Source organism: Trachurus japonicus, chromosome 24, assembly GCF_045865225.1.
Source record: "Trachurus japonicus isolate A0001 chromosome 24, Traja_1.0".
NCBI lineage: Eukaryota > Metazoa > Chordata > Actinopteri > Carangiformes > Carangidae > Trachurus > Trachurus japonicus.
Window position 1 is genome coordinate 13,168,357 of NC_140930.1, and position 17,534 is coordinate 13,185,890.

At 42.4% G+C, this 17,534-nt stretch overlaps 1 protein-coding gene across 7 annotated transcripts in view; it reads right to left on the reverse strand.

Moving 5' to 3' along the window:
• Positions 1-43: 43 nt before the first annotated feature.
• LOC146961476 (brain-enriched guanylate kinase-associated protein) overlaps positions 44-17,534 on the reverse strand; it is a 31,965-nt gene continuing 14,474 nt past the window's right edge. For 3 of the 7 annotated variants that reach the window (XM_085770796.1, XM_085770794.1, XM_085770795.1), the window contains 6 exons: positions 15,389-15,594; positions 12,607-12,768; positions 10,358-10,424; positions 7,393-7,500; positions 6,496-6,576; positions 44-2,428 (listed from right to left, as the gene is read on the reverse strand). In XM_085770796.1, the coding sequence (XP_085626922.1) occupies positions 1,001-2,428; positions 6,496-6,576; positions 7,393-7,500; positions 10,358-10,424; positions 12,607-12,768; positions 15,389-15,486 (1,944 nt within the window). In that variant the 5' untranslated portion in view covers positions 15,487-15,594 and the 3' untranslated portion in view covers positions 44-1,000. Of the gene's footprint in view, positions 2,429-6,495; positions 6,577-7,392; positions 7,501-10,357; positions 10,425-12,606; positions 12,769-15,388; positions 15,595-16,318; positions 16,381-17,534 lie in introns of those variants that run through there. The other 4 variants (XM_085770791.1, XM_085770798.1, XM_085770797.1 and 1 more) reach the window with 3 other exon arrangements.

Below are 17,534 nucleotides of genomic sequence, written 5' to 3' on the forward strand. Positions count from 1 at the left end.
TCCCCGCACAGCAGCACGTGAATATGAAAGGCAGGCTTGGAGCTTATATGTGTAATTTGTGCTTTATTAGGCGAACAAAACAACCAAAATATATAAACATGCATCGTAGTCAAAGAAACAAGGTTACAGTGGCTTAATGGGGTGTGGGCATCCAAATCTGAGGTAGAATGGGTGCAGGAAAACCTCTCCGTGGGATAAAGAAGAGCAAAAAACAAAGTAATACTGACTGCTAAGACAGATCTCAAAACGCTCCATCAATAACAATATAACACACCCATCAATACTGTCAACTTCAACCAACAGAAGAAAAACAAAATCTATGTTTCCTGTTGTTCATTTGAGTGATAAATAATTCTTTTTGACGTCCTCTTATGTTTGATAACATTCACATTTAAATCCTCACAAGGCCAACACTGTGTTTTCAGTCGGGTAAAAATAATGACTGAAACAAATCTATATGCAGTTTACTTCTTACTTTATGTATCTTTCTCAAATAGGTTTCAAATATAGTATTGGCAGTTTTTAATTTATGTACAAGTTCCAGGTTTAATCAAGAAGATTTGCATTTAGTGTGATTGTTTTGGATGTACAGTATCTCTCGCTGACGGCCACATACAAAATATATCACTCAATTTGTAGTTACAAGTATATATTTATACATTTGTAATTTAAATACATACACATTCTTACAAATTTAAGGGCTGCTCGAGCTCCACTTCGCCTCCTCTAGTCCCACATTCAACTGACTGATCTGCTCTGGACAACTGTTAATGTAAACTGTCGCCATCCACTGCCATACAGTCTAAGCTTTTAGATGATCAGCAATAGTTTCATGTTCATGGTAGTGAATCGTTTTGGCTCCTGGCTTCTACTCAAACCATTTTCTATCAAAATGGTTGGTCGTGCTAACAGAAGGTTGCAGCAGCAGCTGGACGCGCCGCGACTTTTGCGTCTTCCTCTACATCCTATCGAAGAATAAACCTGATTGGGAAAAGTCCTTTCAGTTCAGAAGCGTTCCGTAAAGCTGCGCCTTGGTCAGACTGTCCTTCCTGGAAAGTCCCAGGGAGCCAAATTTTTGGTTGTACGGGGGAGGAGGAGGGGGCGGCGGCGGCGGCGGCGACTGGCTGGGCTGCGCCGGCAAGCTGTGCATCTCCGCTTGATAGTGCTGCAGCTCGGCGGCCATCTCCAAGGACCTCTGGTTGAGCGACTCGGTGGAGCTGTTGGGGCTGGGGTCTACGACGTAATCTGTGCTCTGGCACGCTCCACCGGCCGCCACGTTACCGTCCCTGTCTTTGGAGCTCCCTGAGTGGTAGAGGCTGTGCTCCGACCCCTGACTGTCCTCCGCCGCTCGGTACACGTGGGCCTGGCTGTGCGCCGGCCGTAGCCCCGGGCTGCACTCGGGGCTGGGGCTGGCCGCCACCCACACGGGGTCCATGGCGCCGGCCCCGTGGGGATAGTAGTCGCCCCCCTCCTGGAAGCTGCTGTAGAGCGGCCCCAGTCGGATCTTCGCCGGCCGCACGGAGAAGTGCTGCTCCGAGAAGCTGTAGGGTGAAGCTCGGCCCGGGCTGCGGTAGCTGTGGGCGCTCAAGTCCTCCACGCTGAGCTGTCTCCACCGACCGATCAGCTCCTCCTCTTCGGGCGCTAGTGTGCTACCTCGACGGCTGTCTCCGTAGGCGACGCTCGGGGACGAGGAGGGAGGCAGGGGCTCGTAGGGTTCGCTGAAGCACGAGGACATGGTGCGACTGTACACGGGCGAGCTGCCGTTCTGGTGGTGGCTCATCTCCGTCTGCTGGAAGGGATGAGCGTTGGCGAAGCCTCTCGGACTGTCCCTCTCCCAGGAGGAGTCGCTCTTCCTCTCGTAGTCGCCCGCATCCCTCCAGTCCATGTAGAGCGAATGATGGCGAGGGGACGAAGCCACGCTGCTGGGTGGGCCGTTGCCTTTGTCCTCGGACCCCCCGCCGCTGAAGCTGGAGTAGGAGCTGGAGCCGGCGCCCAGAGTAGCGGGGAATTTCGCAAAATGCTCCTGGGAGAAGCCGGCTCTCAGCCCGACAGACCCCTCCTCTGGGGTGCTGTCGGTGGAGTTCTGCGGCCCGTACAGCAGCTTCCTCTCGCCGTGGAGGTCCATGCTGGGTCTCCGCTCACGGTGCCGCTCATCGGGGCAGTACAGCGCCGTGTCGCTGCTGTACAGGTCGGATTTGTAGGCCGCGCGGAGCCCCAAGCGCCCCCCCGGGCCCAGGCTCTCCAAAATAAAAGCATGGTCCTGGGCTTGGGGGCTCGGGGAGCGGGAGGCCTGGCTGCTGCTACAGGCCTCGTCCGGCTTCTCCAGCACTTTGGCGATGAGAGAGGCCGGGACGGTGTCGGGGTAGGTGTGGCAGAGAGGAGACTCCTCCATGTGCATGGTCAGTCGCTCCTGAAAATCAGCAGGCAGCTGGAAGCATCAGAGAAAAGAGAAGAGCAGGAGCACACGTGTTTAAAGAGTGGCTGTAGAAATTATGTAAAATACCTTATGCTAGTCAGTGCATATAATTAGCTGTACAAAATGTCACCCTGGCCATTGGCTTAATGTGGTTTTCTGGTCAAGCGGCAAATTCTGAATCTGAAAAATGAAAACAACATGGAAGTATTTAAAACCTAAAAACTTCTTCAAGCCTGGCTCCAAAAACAAGTCATTCCCCATAGACTCCCATGTTAAATCCAGCTTTACAGCAGAGATAAACATGTTTACAGACACAAACAGAAACACTTTTAGTCTCTAGGGCTAATTTCCAGCTTTATGCTTTGTGGAGGGGGGTGGGGTGGTGGGGGGGTTATGTAACACACTAATTTAAATTTTATGAAGGCTTAAAGTTCTGCATAAATGAGGGCGTGACATTTTGAGTGGCAGATGTGCGAGCATATGGTTGCCACTAACCGTCATGCACTTAAAGGGGACATATTATGGAAGTGTCACTTTTTGAAGGCTCTTTAACATGTATCTGGGTGTTTCTCTTGCCTTCCGGCCCCTAAAATGTAAGAGACAAAAACATCTGTAATTTTTAGGCTCCACAGGTTGAAATCCATGTGGTTTTATGAGCTGTTCCCTCAGTTGTCTGACAATGATGTCATTAGTTTTTGAATTTGCATAACCCCACCTCTACCTGGTACCGGTAGAAGGGGCGGGGCAAGCAGTGGCTCATTTGCATTTAAAGGGACAGGCACTGAAACCAGCCGTTCTGAACAGGACTGTTTTGAGAGGATGAAAAGAGCTGTGATCTTTGGTCCTTGGCGTATTTTGAACAAAGCATGTCACAGACATGTCTTTAAGACACCTGCGAACTAATTTAAATTTGTGGAAAGGGGCATAATATGTCTCCTTTAAGTTTGGGCTCCACACACACCAAACCTTCTTTGCCCATGGACGACAGAATAACAGCCTGCTCTGAGCTTCAGACAGTGCAAACAGGCCTTAACAGGGAAAAACACTCAATGAAAACATATTTATCAGCTCATATTACATTAAATCTTCTAAATCAATTAATCTGTAGAAGTGTGGATTTCTACACACTTACTGCAGTATGCGTGTCAGTATGTCACACAGAACAACAAGTTATTTCCAAGTATGTCACAACAACATACATTTGTGTGTGTTTAGTAAAGAAAACAAAAAAAAACAAAATCAGTGCATCAACAACAGAGGAAAATAAATGTCAAAATGAAGGCTGAACTGAGTCGCCTTCCTCGGAAGAAAGACGAGTGCTATTCTGAGCATTTCCCAATAAAAAGCTTATATCCACTATCTGTGCCTCTCCATAGCAACAAGCATTAAGCCAACTGCAGCACATCATCAACAGGAATCTAGTCAGTTGTTCCTAATTGGCAATGAAAGGCGAGCTAATTATAACTTTGTAGATAGAGAAAAAGACAAATACCAGAGAGAAACTTTTTTTTTTTTTTATCGCAACACTTTTATTACAACTTGGACCAAACTAAATGCCACTTAATTGCTGTCCACACATTTTTCATTTGGGTTTGTTTTGACCAAGATCACAATTAGCTTTTATGTGGCGTTCAGAAATCCCCAGCCCAATCATTTCGTGCCCCCTCTGCTTGTTTTGCAGCAAAACAAACGACTAAAGCACTTCAGTAGGAGCTGAAGAGCCACTGCACTTCTCAAAATGCTGCAGCGCCATTCATCAATATGCTTTCGATTAGCTTCCACCCACAGGACCGGCAGACATACAGTGAGCGCATGTATAGCCTCTGACCCCCATTATGTTTGGCAGTGAGCCCACAGAACAGTTTTTCACTCTATAATACGTCCTATACTGCGCATAGCCGCGGTGGTGTGCATGTGTTTGTGCAGTATATGTGCTGGGGAGGGCGGGTGTTTTATGTGCCTTACATAACCAAATGTAGTTTGCATTGATATTTCCATTCAGCTATATGGGCAAAAGTGTGTGTGGCTGTGTGTGTGTGTAGAAAAAGGGGTGTGTGTGTGTGTGTGTATTCTCTAACCTCATGGACACTTGCCAGCTTTAAAATCTACTCTTGTCACATGGGCGAGACACAAGCTCCCAGGGCTGATGCAGTGGGAAGCGACGCCAAGCTGCTCTGATGTTAAAACACTTATCAATACTCCCATGCATTTCCAGCGCGATGTGCGACGCTGCGGTGCACTCTGTATTTACATTTCCTCTGCTATTGTAGATTCAGCCCCTTGAACAGTTCACTGCCTTTCACTTTTGTGCACAATTTGCCACAGAGTGGTTTCTGTGCTGCTCCGCGCCTAATCATTGTCAAACAATTACATGATCACCCAACTCAGTGCGGTATAATTACACTCTGACTTTTGCGACGCATAATGAGTGACAGGAGGAGAAAGACTTAAGAGCCCCGGTTTACTTTAGACTCCTCTGTCTCAGACGGTGCAAACAAAGGACCGGGCTATTGTTACTTTTCATATCCAAGCCCACATGTGATTCTGTGAGCACAAGGCGAATGTGATCATTTCACTGTCTCAATCTGTGGAGTGAAGCTACACAACAGTTTTAATATGGATCTAAAACTGGTCAAACATGAACCATTTTAAAAACCTGGTTTTCACAGGATGCAGGGATGATGGAGGGTGGCAATCATCAGGTGTTTTTAGTGGTTATTGTTTGTTTAATTATTAAATCAATGATTTAATATTAATTCCAGCTTGTTTTTCATTTTTTTCTTTAGAAAATAATTGAGACAAGGCAAGAGCAAGGCAATTTTATTTGTATAGCAGTTTGTCTCAAAGGTCTTTACATGGCATCATAACAACATCCTCTGCCCTTAGACCCTGATTTATTTAGCATTGATGTAAAATGATACCATTTCAACTTCCCACTCTTTTTGAATATGTTACACAAATTATCAAGTGTATGAATTCCTTTACAAATGTATCATTATTATTATTATTAGTAGCAGTAGTAGTAGTAGTAGTAGTATTATAAGTATTTGCTGTTTGACGTCCATACCTTAAATTAAAATTTTTAGTAAAAAAAAAAGTTTTTAAACTATTATTTCTTGTTTGTTACATATTTGAAATAAACATTTTCAATCAATCAATCAAACAATCAATCAATATCTCTATTGTTTGACACACATAAAAAGGGTTTTTTATTTTGGCTGATTAGAATATGAGCTTGGTAAGACAGATATATTTATTGAAAACCAAATATATTTTAAATCTTAAGTGGCCAGTGTTGAATTTATCAAAAATTTAATTTGACAGAGAAAATGAAAATAAATTTGACGTCATGGTAGGAACGATCTATAGATCTACAGATTTACATAAATGCAAATACATTATATCTTATATGGACATCAGATTGTTACTCCATTAATAATGTGGTTATGTGTCTACACTGTAGCTTGGTTAAGCTCTGTAATATTACACCTTTTTCTTTCTTCTAACAGGTGAGTGTTATTTAGCAGGAAAAAAAACACCCTCTTCAGTCTGTGCCCTTCCTGCAGTGACCTGCGGTAGTCATCGCTCCACCAAGTCTCCTCTCTTATCTCTGCTGCTTCACAAAGACCAAGATGACCTTCAGTTACAGTCGAGCCGGCAAATTTCTTTTCGCCCGCCTCACGCCAACGAGTTGAAAATTCAGCTTACTGCTGCTCACAAAACTCCTCACTCCTTACATCTCGTCTTTCCCGGTAATCACAGCTATTTCACCAAATATTTCCCTCTTACCCGACTTCCACTGTATTGAAAAATTATTGACTTTTCTCTTCTATGTAATTTTCTGGGTTAACATCAAATGTCAGTACAAAAAGCCTGAAGCTCTTACGGGTCACAGCCTCGGTTGGATGTGAGCTTTGTGAAGCAAAAATTGAAATGCAGTCTGGTTAAGCTGCTCTGGATTAGACTGAAACCTGCATACCACGAAAGAAAAAGGTGCAGTGGATTTAACTGAAATAAAAAAATAAGATCTGAGTTAAAAATGAGACTAAAAGACATGTAAAAGTCAGGTTAAGGCTCACCTCGGAGAGCTGGGCTCTATAAAGAGACTTGTTGCACTGGAGAAGCTGAGCAGCCAGGTTACAGTCCTTTCTGTACAGATCCTATGGAGGCACAGCACGACCACAATTAGAGGAGATAACAGGGATAAATGCTGGAAAATGCTGCTGATGACTCGTTTCCGGGTCTCCACTGAAACTTCTTCATCTCATCTCTTCACCTTCATTGTCATTGTCCTTTTTGTTGCTTTTTTAAAATCTTTCATTGATTTTTATTGACAATCCTAAACCAAGATGATAATTTCTAGTTTTCCTTCTATAACCTTATATTATTAGTTACTGTACACATTTAATTTGGGGAACTTTCATCACTTGAATTTACTATAAATGTTGCTAATATCTGTAGTAGTATTGTTACTTTGGTTTTTGTGTCTTTCTAGAGGGATTTTTATAAAAATTAAACTACTACTATTATTACTGGTCTAATATATTAAATTGTCATTTTAAAACATGTTAACTGTTACAATTAGTTATCATTATAAATGTAAATGTTTACGCCCTCATTGCATGACAATAATTTTAATTCTGTTTTCATTTTTCAGTGTAACTGTATCAGAGCAGCATTAAAGTCAAGACAACACTGTGAACTCTGAGAAAATAAAGTTAGATGAATACATTTGTGTTGGGCTGGTTAAAGACTGTTGTGACTGACGAACACCACGGACCACAAACTGTTATAGTCCAGAACTAGAACAGAAAGGAGCCATGAAAAAAATAACAACAACCAAAACCTGCTCAGTTTGTCATTATTACGACAATATCTTGTTACAATGAGAACAGAATCTAAATGTAAGGAGAATTTACAGCTCATTTTATCTGTTGGGTTCGAGGAGGAGCGATTCCTACTGGACTCTTACTCACATTGTCCTCCTGCAGCTTCTCGATGGTGAGCTTGGCCTCCATCAGGTGGTTGTTGAGAACGATGATCTCTCGGCTCAAGGCTCGCTTCTCGTCGTCATGGTGCTGGGACTGACGATAACAAGACAGACAGGAGTTGTATGAAGCAGCCAGTTACAGCTCGACTTTAGTTATGTTTCTTTTTTTTTTCGGATGCACATAAATTAGGTTTGTGCTAAACATCTACAGGCCTGTCTTTCCACATTTATTCACATTGTACATGAGAAACAATGTGTGCTAGGAATCTTGAATATTACACAACAAAGGTTTCTGTGTCCAAAGACCTCGGGACCTTGGGCGCTTCGAGAGAGCAAATCTGCTACTTTCAAAGCTCTACCATGAAGCTGTGTCCTCTGTCTGAAGCCGGGTGCATAAGATCCTGGCTCTAAATATAAATACAGGATGAATACACTAAAGATACACTACGCAGTCTCACACACAGTCGGAGTTGAAGAGGTGGCAGGAGATGCTGCGTGTGTGCGTGGCTGTGTGTGTGTGTGTGTCTTTCGGTTAATACTGGGTAACCAAGAAACTAAAGCATGACGTCAGTAAACCGAGCGCTCGAAAGAAGTAAGTTTTCCTTTTCATTGGCAGAAATGTTTGTTTTCACTGAGCACTTTTTGTTTGCTGCTGTTGAAGAGACGACTTTGCATTCGGTGTGATGCTGCAATAATGTGAACACAGGCCAGATTGTAAGTATTTGGACAGTTACACTTTGAATGTGCTGAAACACACACACGTCCGTGTTGCTGTAGACATCTTTTCCTCTGGTTTACTGTAGGTGTGCAGAAGTTTTTTTTTCTTTTTCTTTTTTTTTCTTCTTCTTCCGTCTCTCATTCCCTGGAAAACTGTGTCTGTGGGAGTAGAAGCACGCAAAGTACATCGCTGTGTTTATCTGTCTTGTAATTACATTCCCTATAGTTGAACGAGGCCAAGGGGTCAGATGGGTTTGTGGCACCTCTGGAGTAAACAAGCTTTACGATTACAGAGAGACTTACTCAGCACCTCTCTCACCCTTGAGGAGGGAAAACTACGTGAGATGAATCAATAACGGCTGATGAGGAAGCTTCATAGAAAATATATATATATTTATAAACTATAAAGCTGTTTTAAAAATGGCAATTTTTATTCCCACAAATACCTCGGTGACCTTCAGCTCCATATTATCCGTACCTGGCATCTCGCATTATAATCATGACGGTTGTGATTATTATCTCGTCCGGTAACAAACCCTCTCCTTAAGCGTTTTTCAGCCGTGTGCTCAACAGCGAATAAGGCACCTGATGGTCATACAGTGTTCTCAGGCAGCGGGCTAGTTAATTGTATCTTTCCACCGGCAAAAGCAAATGTCTGACAAATGAAGTGAGGTGCGGTGAGCGGAGGAACAATGGGTTTGCTATCACTCTGCCACTGGAAGGAGGACAGCCAATTGTAATAAGCCATAATTAACGTCAGTGGTACCAACAGCAGGGCATTCATATTCAAATTGTCTCTCCAAGTGTTCTGCGCCATCTCTAAACCCCATGACTTGCTTACATGCTGCTCTTTCTTCAGTCTACAGGTACTTACAGGAGAATTTCAGTCATTTACTAAGAAACTCTCTACAGCTCTAGGTCACCGAGTTTGGAAAATATGTGCAGACCGGACCTAGCTCTCCTCCTGCTAGCTGCGCTACACTGCATTTTAACAGCAAAGTAATGGGGGCAGTTCTAACCGTGACTTTGTCCTCTATATAATGCTCAAAATATCACTACAAATGCACTACAAAAGGAGGGACAAATGATTTTGGATGGGAAAAAATGCATCAATATGAATATAACTGCTTTTTTTCCCATCCAAAACCATTTTTCCCTCCTAAATCCATGTTTTCCTCGCAGCTCGACAGTCGACTAGTATAAGGTCTACTCAGAAAGCTAGAGTAAACAGAGGTACGTGATAAAAAACACACGTTAACGCTGCTCTCTCATATTAACAGAGTTATGCACACTCAGTGTTGTGTGGTAAGGAACTGGTAGATGTTGCAAAGCATTTGTAGTGATATTTTTGAGCATTATATAGAGGCCAAAGTCATGGTTAGAAGAACTTCCCCCATTACTTCGCTGTTTAACTGCAGTGTAGCACAGCTAGCAGGAGGAGAGCTAGGTCCAGGCTGCACATATTTTTCTCAGATTTTTTTCCTATGGTCGCACTCGGGGACCTAGAGCTGTAGAGCGTTACTTAGAAAATGACCGGAATTCTCCTTTAGCTTTCCTCTTGTGTTAGGGTCACCACTGACCCGTTTTTAGGTTTTTAATGCATAAAAGTACCACATGAGTTTGTTTATTGCATCAAGGCTTTTTGACTTTGTCAGGAACCTCAATTTAAACAAAATGAAACTTTTTTTTCCCACAAAATTCGAAAATGCTCTGACATGACATTTGTGTTGTTAGGGTCGGTTTTGACCCGGTTAAAAAGTGCAAAACCAACCTTTTCATGGATAAGGAAGCCTAACAATGTAACCAAGAGATGATAAACAAATGGATCATGATAATAATTGTTTTTAATGTGTTTTATAGCTGATTTAAGACTCGGGTCAAAACTGACCCTAACACCATAGATGGTAGCAGAAAGCTAACAAGAGGAAGGTTCAATTGAAGTCAAGGGGTATACTGACAAAAAGAAGCCCCAGGGGCCCACACCAAAAATATTAAAACCAACATTTTCATGGATAAGGAAGCCTAACAATGTAACCAAGAGATGAAAAACAAATTGGATGAAAAAAAAAGTTTTTCTTGTATTTTACAGCTGATTTAAGACACGGGTCAAAACCGAACCTAACACAAGAGATGGTAGCAGAAAGCTAACACAAGAAGGTTAACTGCAAGCATAAGACTGGATACACACTCTCTTTCTCTCTCACACACACACATGTAGGCACTTGAACACTTACGTCTCTGTGGATCTTCTCCTCCAGATCTTGGTTGATCCTCTGCAGTGCCGAGTAGCTGCTCTGTATTCTAAACGACACAATAAAATAAACTCACTTGCAGAGAGCGGTTTGTACAGTCGCATACAGCACCACGTGTAACCGTAGCAGCTGGAGACCTCGCCAAACTCAGAATAAACTGTTTTGGAGAGGTCGTGCACTTCATAGCACTCGTGGAAGTAATTTTCCACACCTCGCTGACCTCACTTTACTGATACGATGATTTAGTAAATGTTTTATTCTGTTATTTGGGATCCGGGAGGCAGAGAGGGCGAATAATAGGAATCTTTTTCTCTCTCGTGCGCTCTCTCTCTGTGACATGGAGCATCATGAACTTTTGTACAGTTGTGAATGGTCCTCAGAGGGTGTTATGCTAATGACTGTGCGCCATCGAACAGAGTCTGAGAGTAACTTTTCAACAACTGTTAATTTATTGAATTGGTGAAACATGCTCATAGTGGATTAAAAGCAAAACTTGTAACATTCCCATCAGCTTCAGTTTGATTAGTTTGTGTTAGACTCTTGGCTTTCATTGTGATAGTTTGCATACTTATTTAGATTTTTGGTCTTATATGCATTTGACTGCCTTTCCAGTAACCTCTTATATTTAATTTCTTATGATTTAATGTTTATTCTCTTATAATCTACAAGAACAGTTCCAGTTAATTGTGTGTTTTTCTTTAGAAGGCAGGAAACCTATCCTGTCTGCGGTTGATATCCCGTAATGACACTTGCAGTTTATCACTTTGCCTTGCACTTTATGAAAGGTGATAAATCTCACACCATGTAAATAAGTCAGCTGGTCGTCATTAGCAAAAAATAATTGAATTACTCGCTGTCTCCTCCACAGTTTATTTAATCTCTTCTCAGTTTTAAAGCTGCTGTTTAATGGTCCAGATGTCAAGATGTCTGACTTCAGACACCCATGGTTAAATGCTGAATTTGGAAAGTTCAGTGAAGCATTATTCTGTCTCATATAAATGGAGTGAAAGTAATTCAGACTTGGATGTGTTATCCCACCGGATCATTTTTATTAAAAAAAAAAAAAAAGTATCGGCCTCTGTTTAAAAATATTATGACATGTTTTTGATGCTATTTGTGTGTTATTGTGTCATCTGTCTGTGCTGTAATGAGGTTTCTGTTCCAATAAAGATGCCAGACTCTCAATGAGATCTGCTAAATGAGATCAAATAAATCGTCAAACAACCCAATTTCTGACTAAATTGATTGGTGGTGGCAGGAATACTTCTACTCTGCTACGATGCAGAGGAATATACGGTTCTGCTACATTTATTTGTCCGCTACAGTCAGAGGTGACATGTCACCTTAAGAGTTTACAAGAAAAAACACTCAACCAGCTTCTCTCAGTTTTCTCTGGTTGTCTCATTTTAAAGCAGAAGTAAGTGGTCCGGTCGTTTTCGCTAATGCTGCGTTCCAGGCAGGCTTTTGAAATCGTAAATTACAGCTTCAAGTCACAACTTACGACTTTGTAGCGTTTCAGGCAACCCACTCGTGTTTTTCCGACCTGTTTTACCGGTGAAAGTCACTATAACGGCCACTCGTAACTTCCGACCGGTGAACTCGTACCAGATCGAACTGGTACCACTTCACGGTCGGAAAAATACGAGTTTCCTTGAACGCACCATAACAGTCCTCGTCCCTACGTCGCCACATTCACGGAGTTCCTTGGCTGCACACACAGCCCTGCATGCCGTTCTCTCTCCTCATTGGATAAAAACTGTAGGAAACGATAAATGTTTTCTCTTCGGCTCAGAGCAGACCAGAGTGACTGACAGACCCGTGTTTCAGTCCAAACACTCTATGTAAGTGATTGCTGTCGGAAGATATAACTATTTAAGACTTATATTAACACAAATATATCACTTACTTCTGCTTTAATATAAGTTCAAGGCTCAGAGAGGTAAAATGTCCAAAACATGAATTAAGATTATTGCAGCAAAAACTTGTCTTGACTTATTTATACCCCAATAATTACCCTCTGGCCCCTCTAATTTATCTTGTGACCCTCCTAAAAGAACCTGACCGCAAGGTTGGGCACGGCAGGATTAAATTAGAAGAAGGTTCCCAGTAGAAAGTAATTAAATCTATCTCTGAGTTTCTTTGTGGTATTGTTACTTTTTTTTTTATAAGTGAAGGATCTGAGCATTTCTTCCCCTTTTAATAAGTGTTGTTACAGTATTTGGGCGACGAACCTGCGCAGTTTATCAGTGAACTTGTCCAGCTCCTCCTGTGCTCGGCGCAGCTCCGTCTCCAGGTACTGCCGCGTGGAGTCGAACTCACTCTGCAGCAGCTCCAGCTTGTGAGTTGTGTAGGAAAGTCTCTTCCGTAAGTCCTCCTTCTGCTCCAGCAATGAGCTGCACACACACACACACACACACACACACACACACAGAGTAGATGATTGTGTTAAGGGCATGTCTTGGGGGGAAAACAACCTTGTAGCCTGGGTATATCCTTATCAAAATTAACTTATCAGGGTCTACATATCTTTTTAATGCACCCCTGAATGGCCATGCGGTGGAGATGAGAACATCATGAGAGGGTGATAACACCGTGAGTAAAAGTGCTTTGTATGTAGAAAACATGAAAACCAAAACACAGATCTCCAATTAAAAACCCAAGCAAGGATACAGAACCTTTTGGATCATTAGATCTTTAACCATCAGAGCATTTTATTTATTTATTTTATTTTTTTCCCCTTTTCTCCATCTCCAGTATTAAAGCTCTGCAGCACATCACAGAAACCCAATCATCAGTGAGATTGGTCTCGCAGAAAAAAAAGAAAAGAAAAAAAATGGATGGTGTAATCTGTGATGAAATATGAGCCAATGAACTCTAATACATCATATGAATAGACTGTGAAGGCTCAGATTTACCAAACAGCCAACCCCCCCCCTCGTCCACATTATGCACACACACACACGCACACACATACACATGTAATTCAGTGAGACAGCACAATGATGACTATTTTTAGAGTATGAACGTTACCTGGGTTTCAATCTAATAAAAGGGCAAGTGTGAGTGGGAAAAGAGGAAATGTCTGTTGCGGTGATGGATCCGAGTGTGTGAGCGGCCGGGCCTAATGGACCCTGTATTGACGGACAGATGGAGGAAGGAGGGTAATGACTCTATCTAGCAGCCGGATAACAGATAGCAGGGAGTGGATGGAGATGTGGTCAGGTTGCTCTTTTCACTTCCTCTTTTTTTTTGTGTCTGTTTCTCTCTTTTTTAACACGATTATAGACGCGGAGGGAGGGTGAGGGCTGAGAAAGAGAGGAAGAATATCAGGGTCTGCTTGGTTTCAATGGGTTTTTCAGGTCTCACTAAGTGGAGGTATCATCCAGTTTCCATCTCATTAATATGAGGCCAGTGCGCACTTACAGCACTACGCTCCGTTAGACTACACATTATGAATCTAGCTGCTTCTCCAGAGACTTGCCATTTTAGTCGAATTTATTTATTTTTTGTCTTTAGCTGGATTATTGGTTACACAAATTCCTGGTATCAATTATACACCCACAATATCTAATAGTATAATAAAGCATTTGACACATTTTATACCATGTATTGTCTTTCTCTTCCATTTGTAGGATTCAAGTGCTGTCAGGCAACTTTCATGTTTGTGATGAATAAATACTGATATTGATTGATTCATATGGAGATGCAGCAAATACGTGCTGCAGAAAGAGTCTTTTCTCGGAAGCAGAGCTGCTCCGAAGGCAAAAGAGATCTCACTGGTTGAGTTAAATGTCGAAGGGCGAAGAGACGAAAATAACAGCTCTGGTAACAACAGGTCCCTCCTGCAGCCAGAGAAATCATCAGGCCATTTGTTTTGCAAAAATGACTGAAGTTTGGGCAATTTTAATTGGTTAAAGTTTGTAGGTGGCCATCATTGTTTACAGAAACTTAAATTTGACTTTTGGACAGTGAAAAACAGAAACACCCCCCACACACACACACACTGTGAGAGGTTCAGTGGCAGTCTGATATTCACACAGAGAGAGATAAAGTCTCTGTGCAGCAGTTCACTGCAAATGAATGTGTGTTCAAATGCTAAAAGCTACTGATGCTACTTTTTCACAGGACAAAGTCAGACATGTCTCAGTTTGTAAAAGAAAATATGTAGTAATTACAAAATGCACAATGGCTGTATTAGGTTTAGTTGCCCTGGTGTATGTGCTCTATCATTGACGTTTGAATATTACAGCTACTGTTGATGTTACCTGTGCTCTACTGTGGAAAAGCTATCGACAGTTTTCAGTATGGTGAATTTAGAGAGAAGATTTGGTGTAAAAGATTTATTCACACTGTACGTTAAAAACATCCACCTACTTCCGCATTTTCAAATGAGTGAAGACAGTTGTCATTTCCGAAGCTGGAAGAGTTTGCTTTCCAAAATAAGTCATATTTGGACGTATTTGAAAAGTGCTTTTCCTACAAGTGAAAATCAGAAATTATAATGTCTCGCTGGAGCCGGATCGTTGTTTACCACAGTTTACAGGGGAGAAGTGCAGCATCTGCAAGCGAGTGGGTAAGAAATACCTGCCTACAGAGTGATTCAATGACTAGATGGCATTTTAGTGCTGCATTACCCAAAAGCCCCCACCTCCTCACCTCCTTGCTTCTCTTTGATTGGCATGGCATTAGCAGGGGAATACAGGTGTTTGTTGTTTGATAGAGGATGACTTTACGTGAAGTAGCTCCAGGGATGAAAAAATCCCCCATTAGTGACCTCCTCTGCGAGCGGGAGCTGAGTCAGACGTAATGAGTGCTTTCATTCCGGTGAGATGAGATGACGAGGCAGCATGACTCCTGGGCTCGGAGAGAGGCGGCATGAGGCTGCTTTAGCACCACTGGACGGCGAGAGGAGACACCTCGTGGGCGGGTGAACGGACAAACAGATATATATATAAAAAAAAAAAAAAAACGAGGACGGATGGAAAGATGGCGTCTTAAGAGATTCGCTCTTACCTCTTTTTCGGATGTTTGCCGCCATTTCGGGGGACTTTTAAGGCGGTTTTGCCAATGTATATCTTTTTCATGGTTTGTCTGTGTTCCTTCCCTCTCATGTGTTTATAGGGGTTGACCACAGGGAGCCGGCATGTGTGTTAGTTTCCCCAAAGGAGAGCAGCTAAGTCTGGCCTGCAGAGTTACTGAGTGTTCTACCTGTGTTGACCCTGCCGAACAAAGAAAACAGACAAGTTGGCGATTAGTAACTACGGTTCAACCAGAGATCCTGCGTGAAGGACAAAGTCGGTGTTAAAAATTCTGGACTGATGCTGGCCAATGTTTTTGCAATGATAGTCCCCTTTAATGACAAAATCCCTCACAGTTTTGTCCTTGGCAGGAAGAGAAATGCTGAAACAGCATTAAACTCCACTTCATTTTGAAGGTTAGCAGCTCTTAGAAGGTGAAAATGCACAATTAAACACTTTGAACAATCGCTGATGTAGTTTTTAGGTTAATTTGACCGTTTTTTTTTTCTTTAAATGTACTTCCTTCCTCATTATGTCCCACTGTGCTATTCCCCACAAAGATAAAGTGGAAGTGAAAATGAAAGTATCTCAGACATCAGTGGTAAATGTCACGCTTTGGTCCCAATCTTTCAGACTTAAAGAGCAAGAGTTTCTTTCTGTTATGCAGCAAGGTTCAACATCATATGAGGAGAAATCCATTGGGAGCCAGACCGTATATATTCCATAGCTTACATCCTTATCCATTCAACTTATTTGCACTCATCCCTTAAATCTGGGTTTCTCATTTCATGTATTTAACATTTAAAGAAACTAGAAGGTTTTAAATCCCCTGAAAACTTGCCTTGAAATCTGAAGTATTTCACTATAACATTAAATATTTGTAACTAAATAAGGAACAATCAAAGAGAAATAGTTAAACACTCACAGACTCAGCTAATTTGCATCTACGCGACTGCGTGGGTGTGGTTTGATCCGATTTTGACAGGGCCTGACGACAAAAGCAAACAACCACAAAAAACTGTCATCGCATAGTGATTTTAAATATTGCAACATTTCTATCTGGTGACACTTCAAACCAGCCAGAAGAGAAAACAAAAAACACAGAAACTGTTCTAAATTTAGCAAAGAAAAGAAAAAAAAATCCTTACACGTACCGTCCCATTACAGAACAGTGTGCTTTCAAGGGCCTTTGAAATAAAATAAACATATCAGTTTGCAGAACCAACACCACCACCACCACCACCAGTACCATGCATCTCGATGACATCCGCAGAGCAGGTGCAGCCGTCAGCTCGCAGACAAATGGTGCACGTTATTAGATGAGACGGGGCGTCAAAACCTGATCAAAGCTCCTCTGATCCAAGCACTGGACTGTCCACTCAGGAAAACCAAACACTGGCAAGACTGAGGATGTGACTGCAGCAGCCGAGGACGTTCCAGCCATAGATGCGGCACACACATACAGTACACATGTGCATACCATGTGGAAAAAAAGTTTAAGATTTAAAAAAAACAAAAAAAAAAACAATGAGAGAGTAACATGGTGATCCACTGACACCCAGTCGTTGGGAGTTGATTTATTCTGCTGGCTGAGGAGAGAGAGAGACATGCACTCCTCCAGATGGTGACAGCTCACCACCGCCACTGGAGCCTTCACTCCAGCTGCTTCCCTCTGAGTCATAGCATACTTGGATATGTGTGTCTGTATGTGTGTGTGTGTGTGTGTGTGTGTGTGTGTGTGTGTGTGTGTGTGTGTGTGTGTGTGTGCAAGATTTGGTGGGTGTGAGTATGTGTATTGTTGGTGACCAAATGCTTTGTGGTTTATGGACGTTTGAATGAAGTGTTTATATATTTAGGTGCATACTACTGTAGTGTGTGTGTCTTTCTGTCCATGTGCTTTTGTTTGATTGAGTGTGTACCTGCACGTCAATCCTTTTGTGTGTATATGTGTGTGTGTTTTTTTTTTGCTGCGGCATCGGCTCTGCCCATTCGATTCCCCTTCTCTCCTGAATGAAATAAATCAGCACTATCTAAAATAAAAGTCAAAATAAGGACAGCTGTTAAGGCAACCCATCTCAGAGCACGTCAGGTATCCGCTGTCAAACCGCCAAAGACACTCACTCCCTCGCTCATTCACTCAC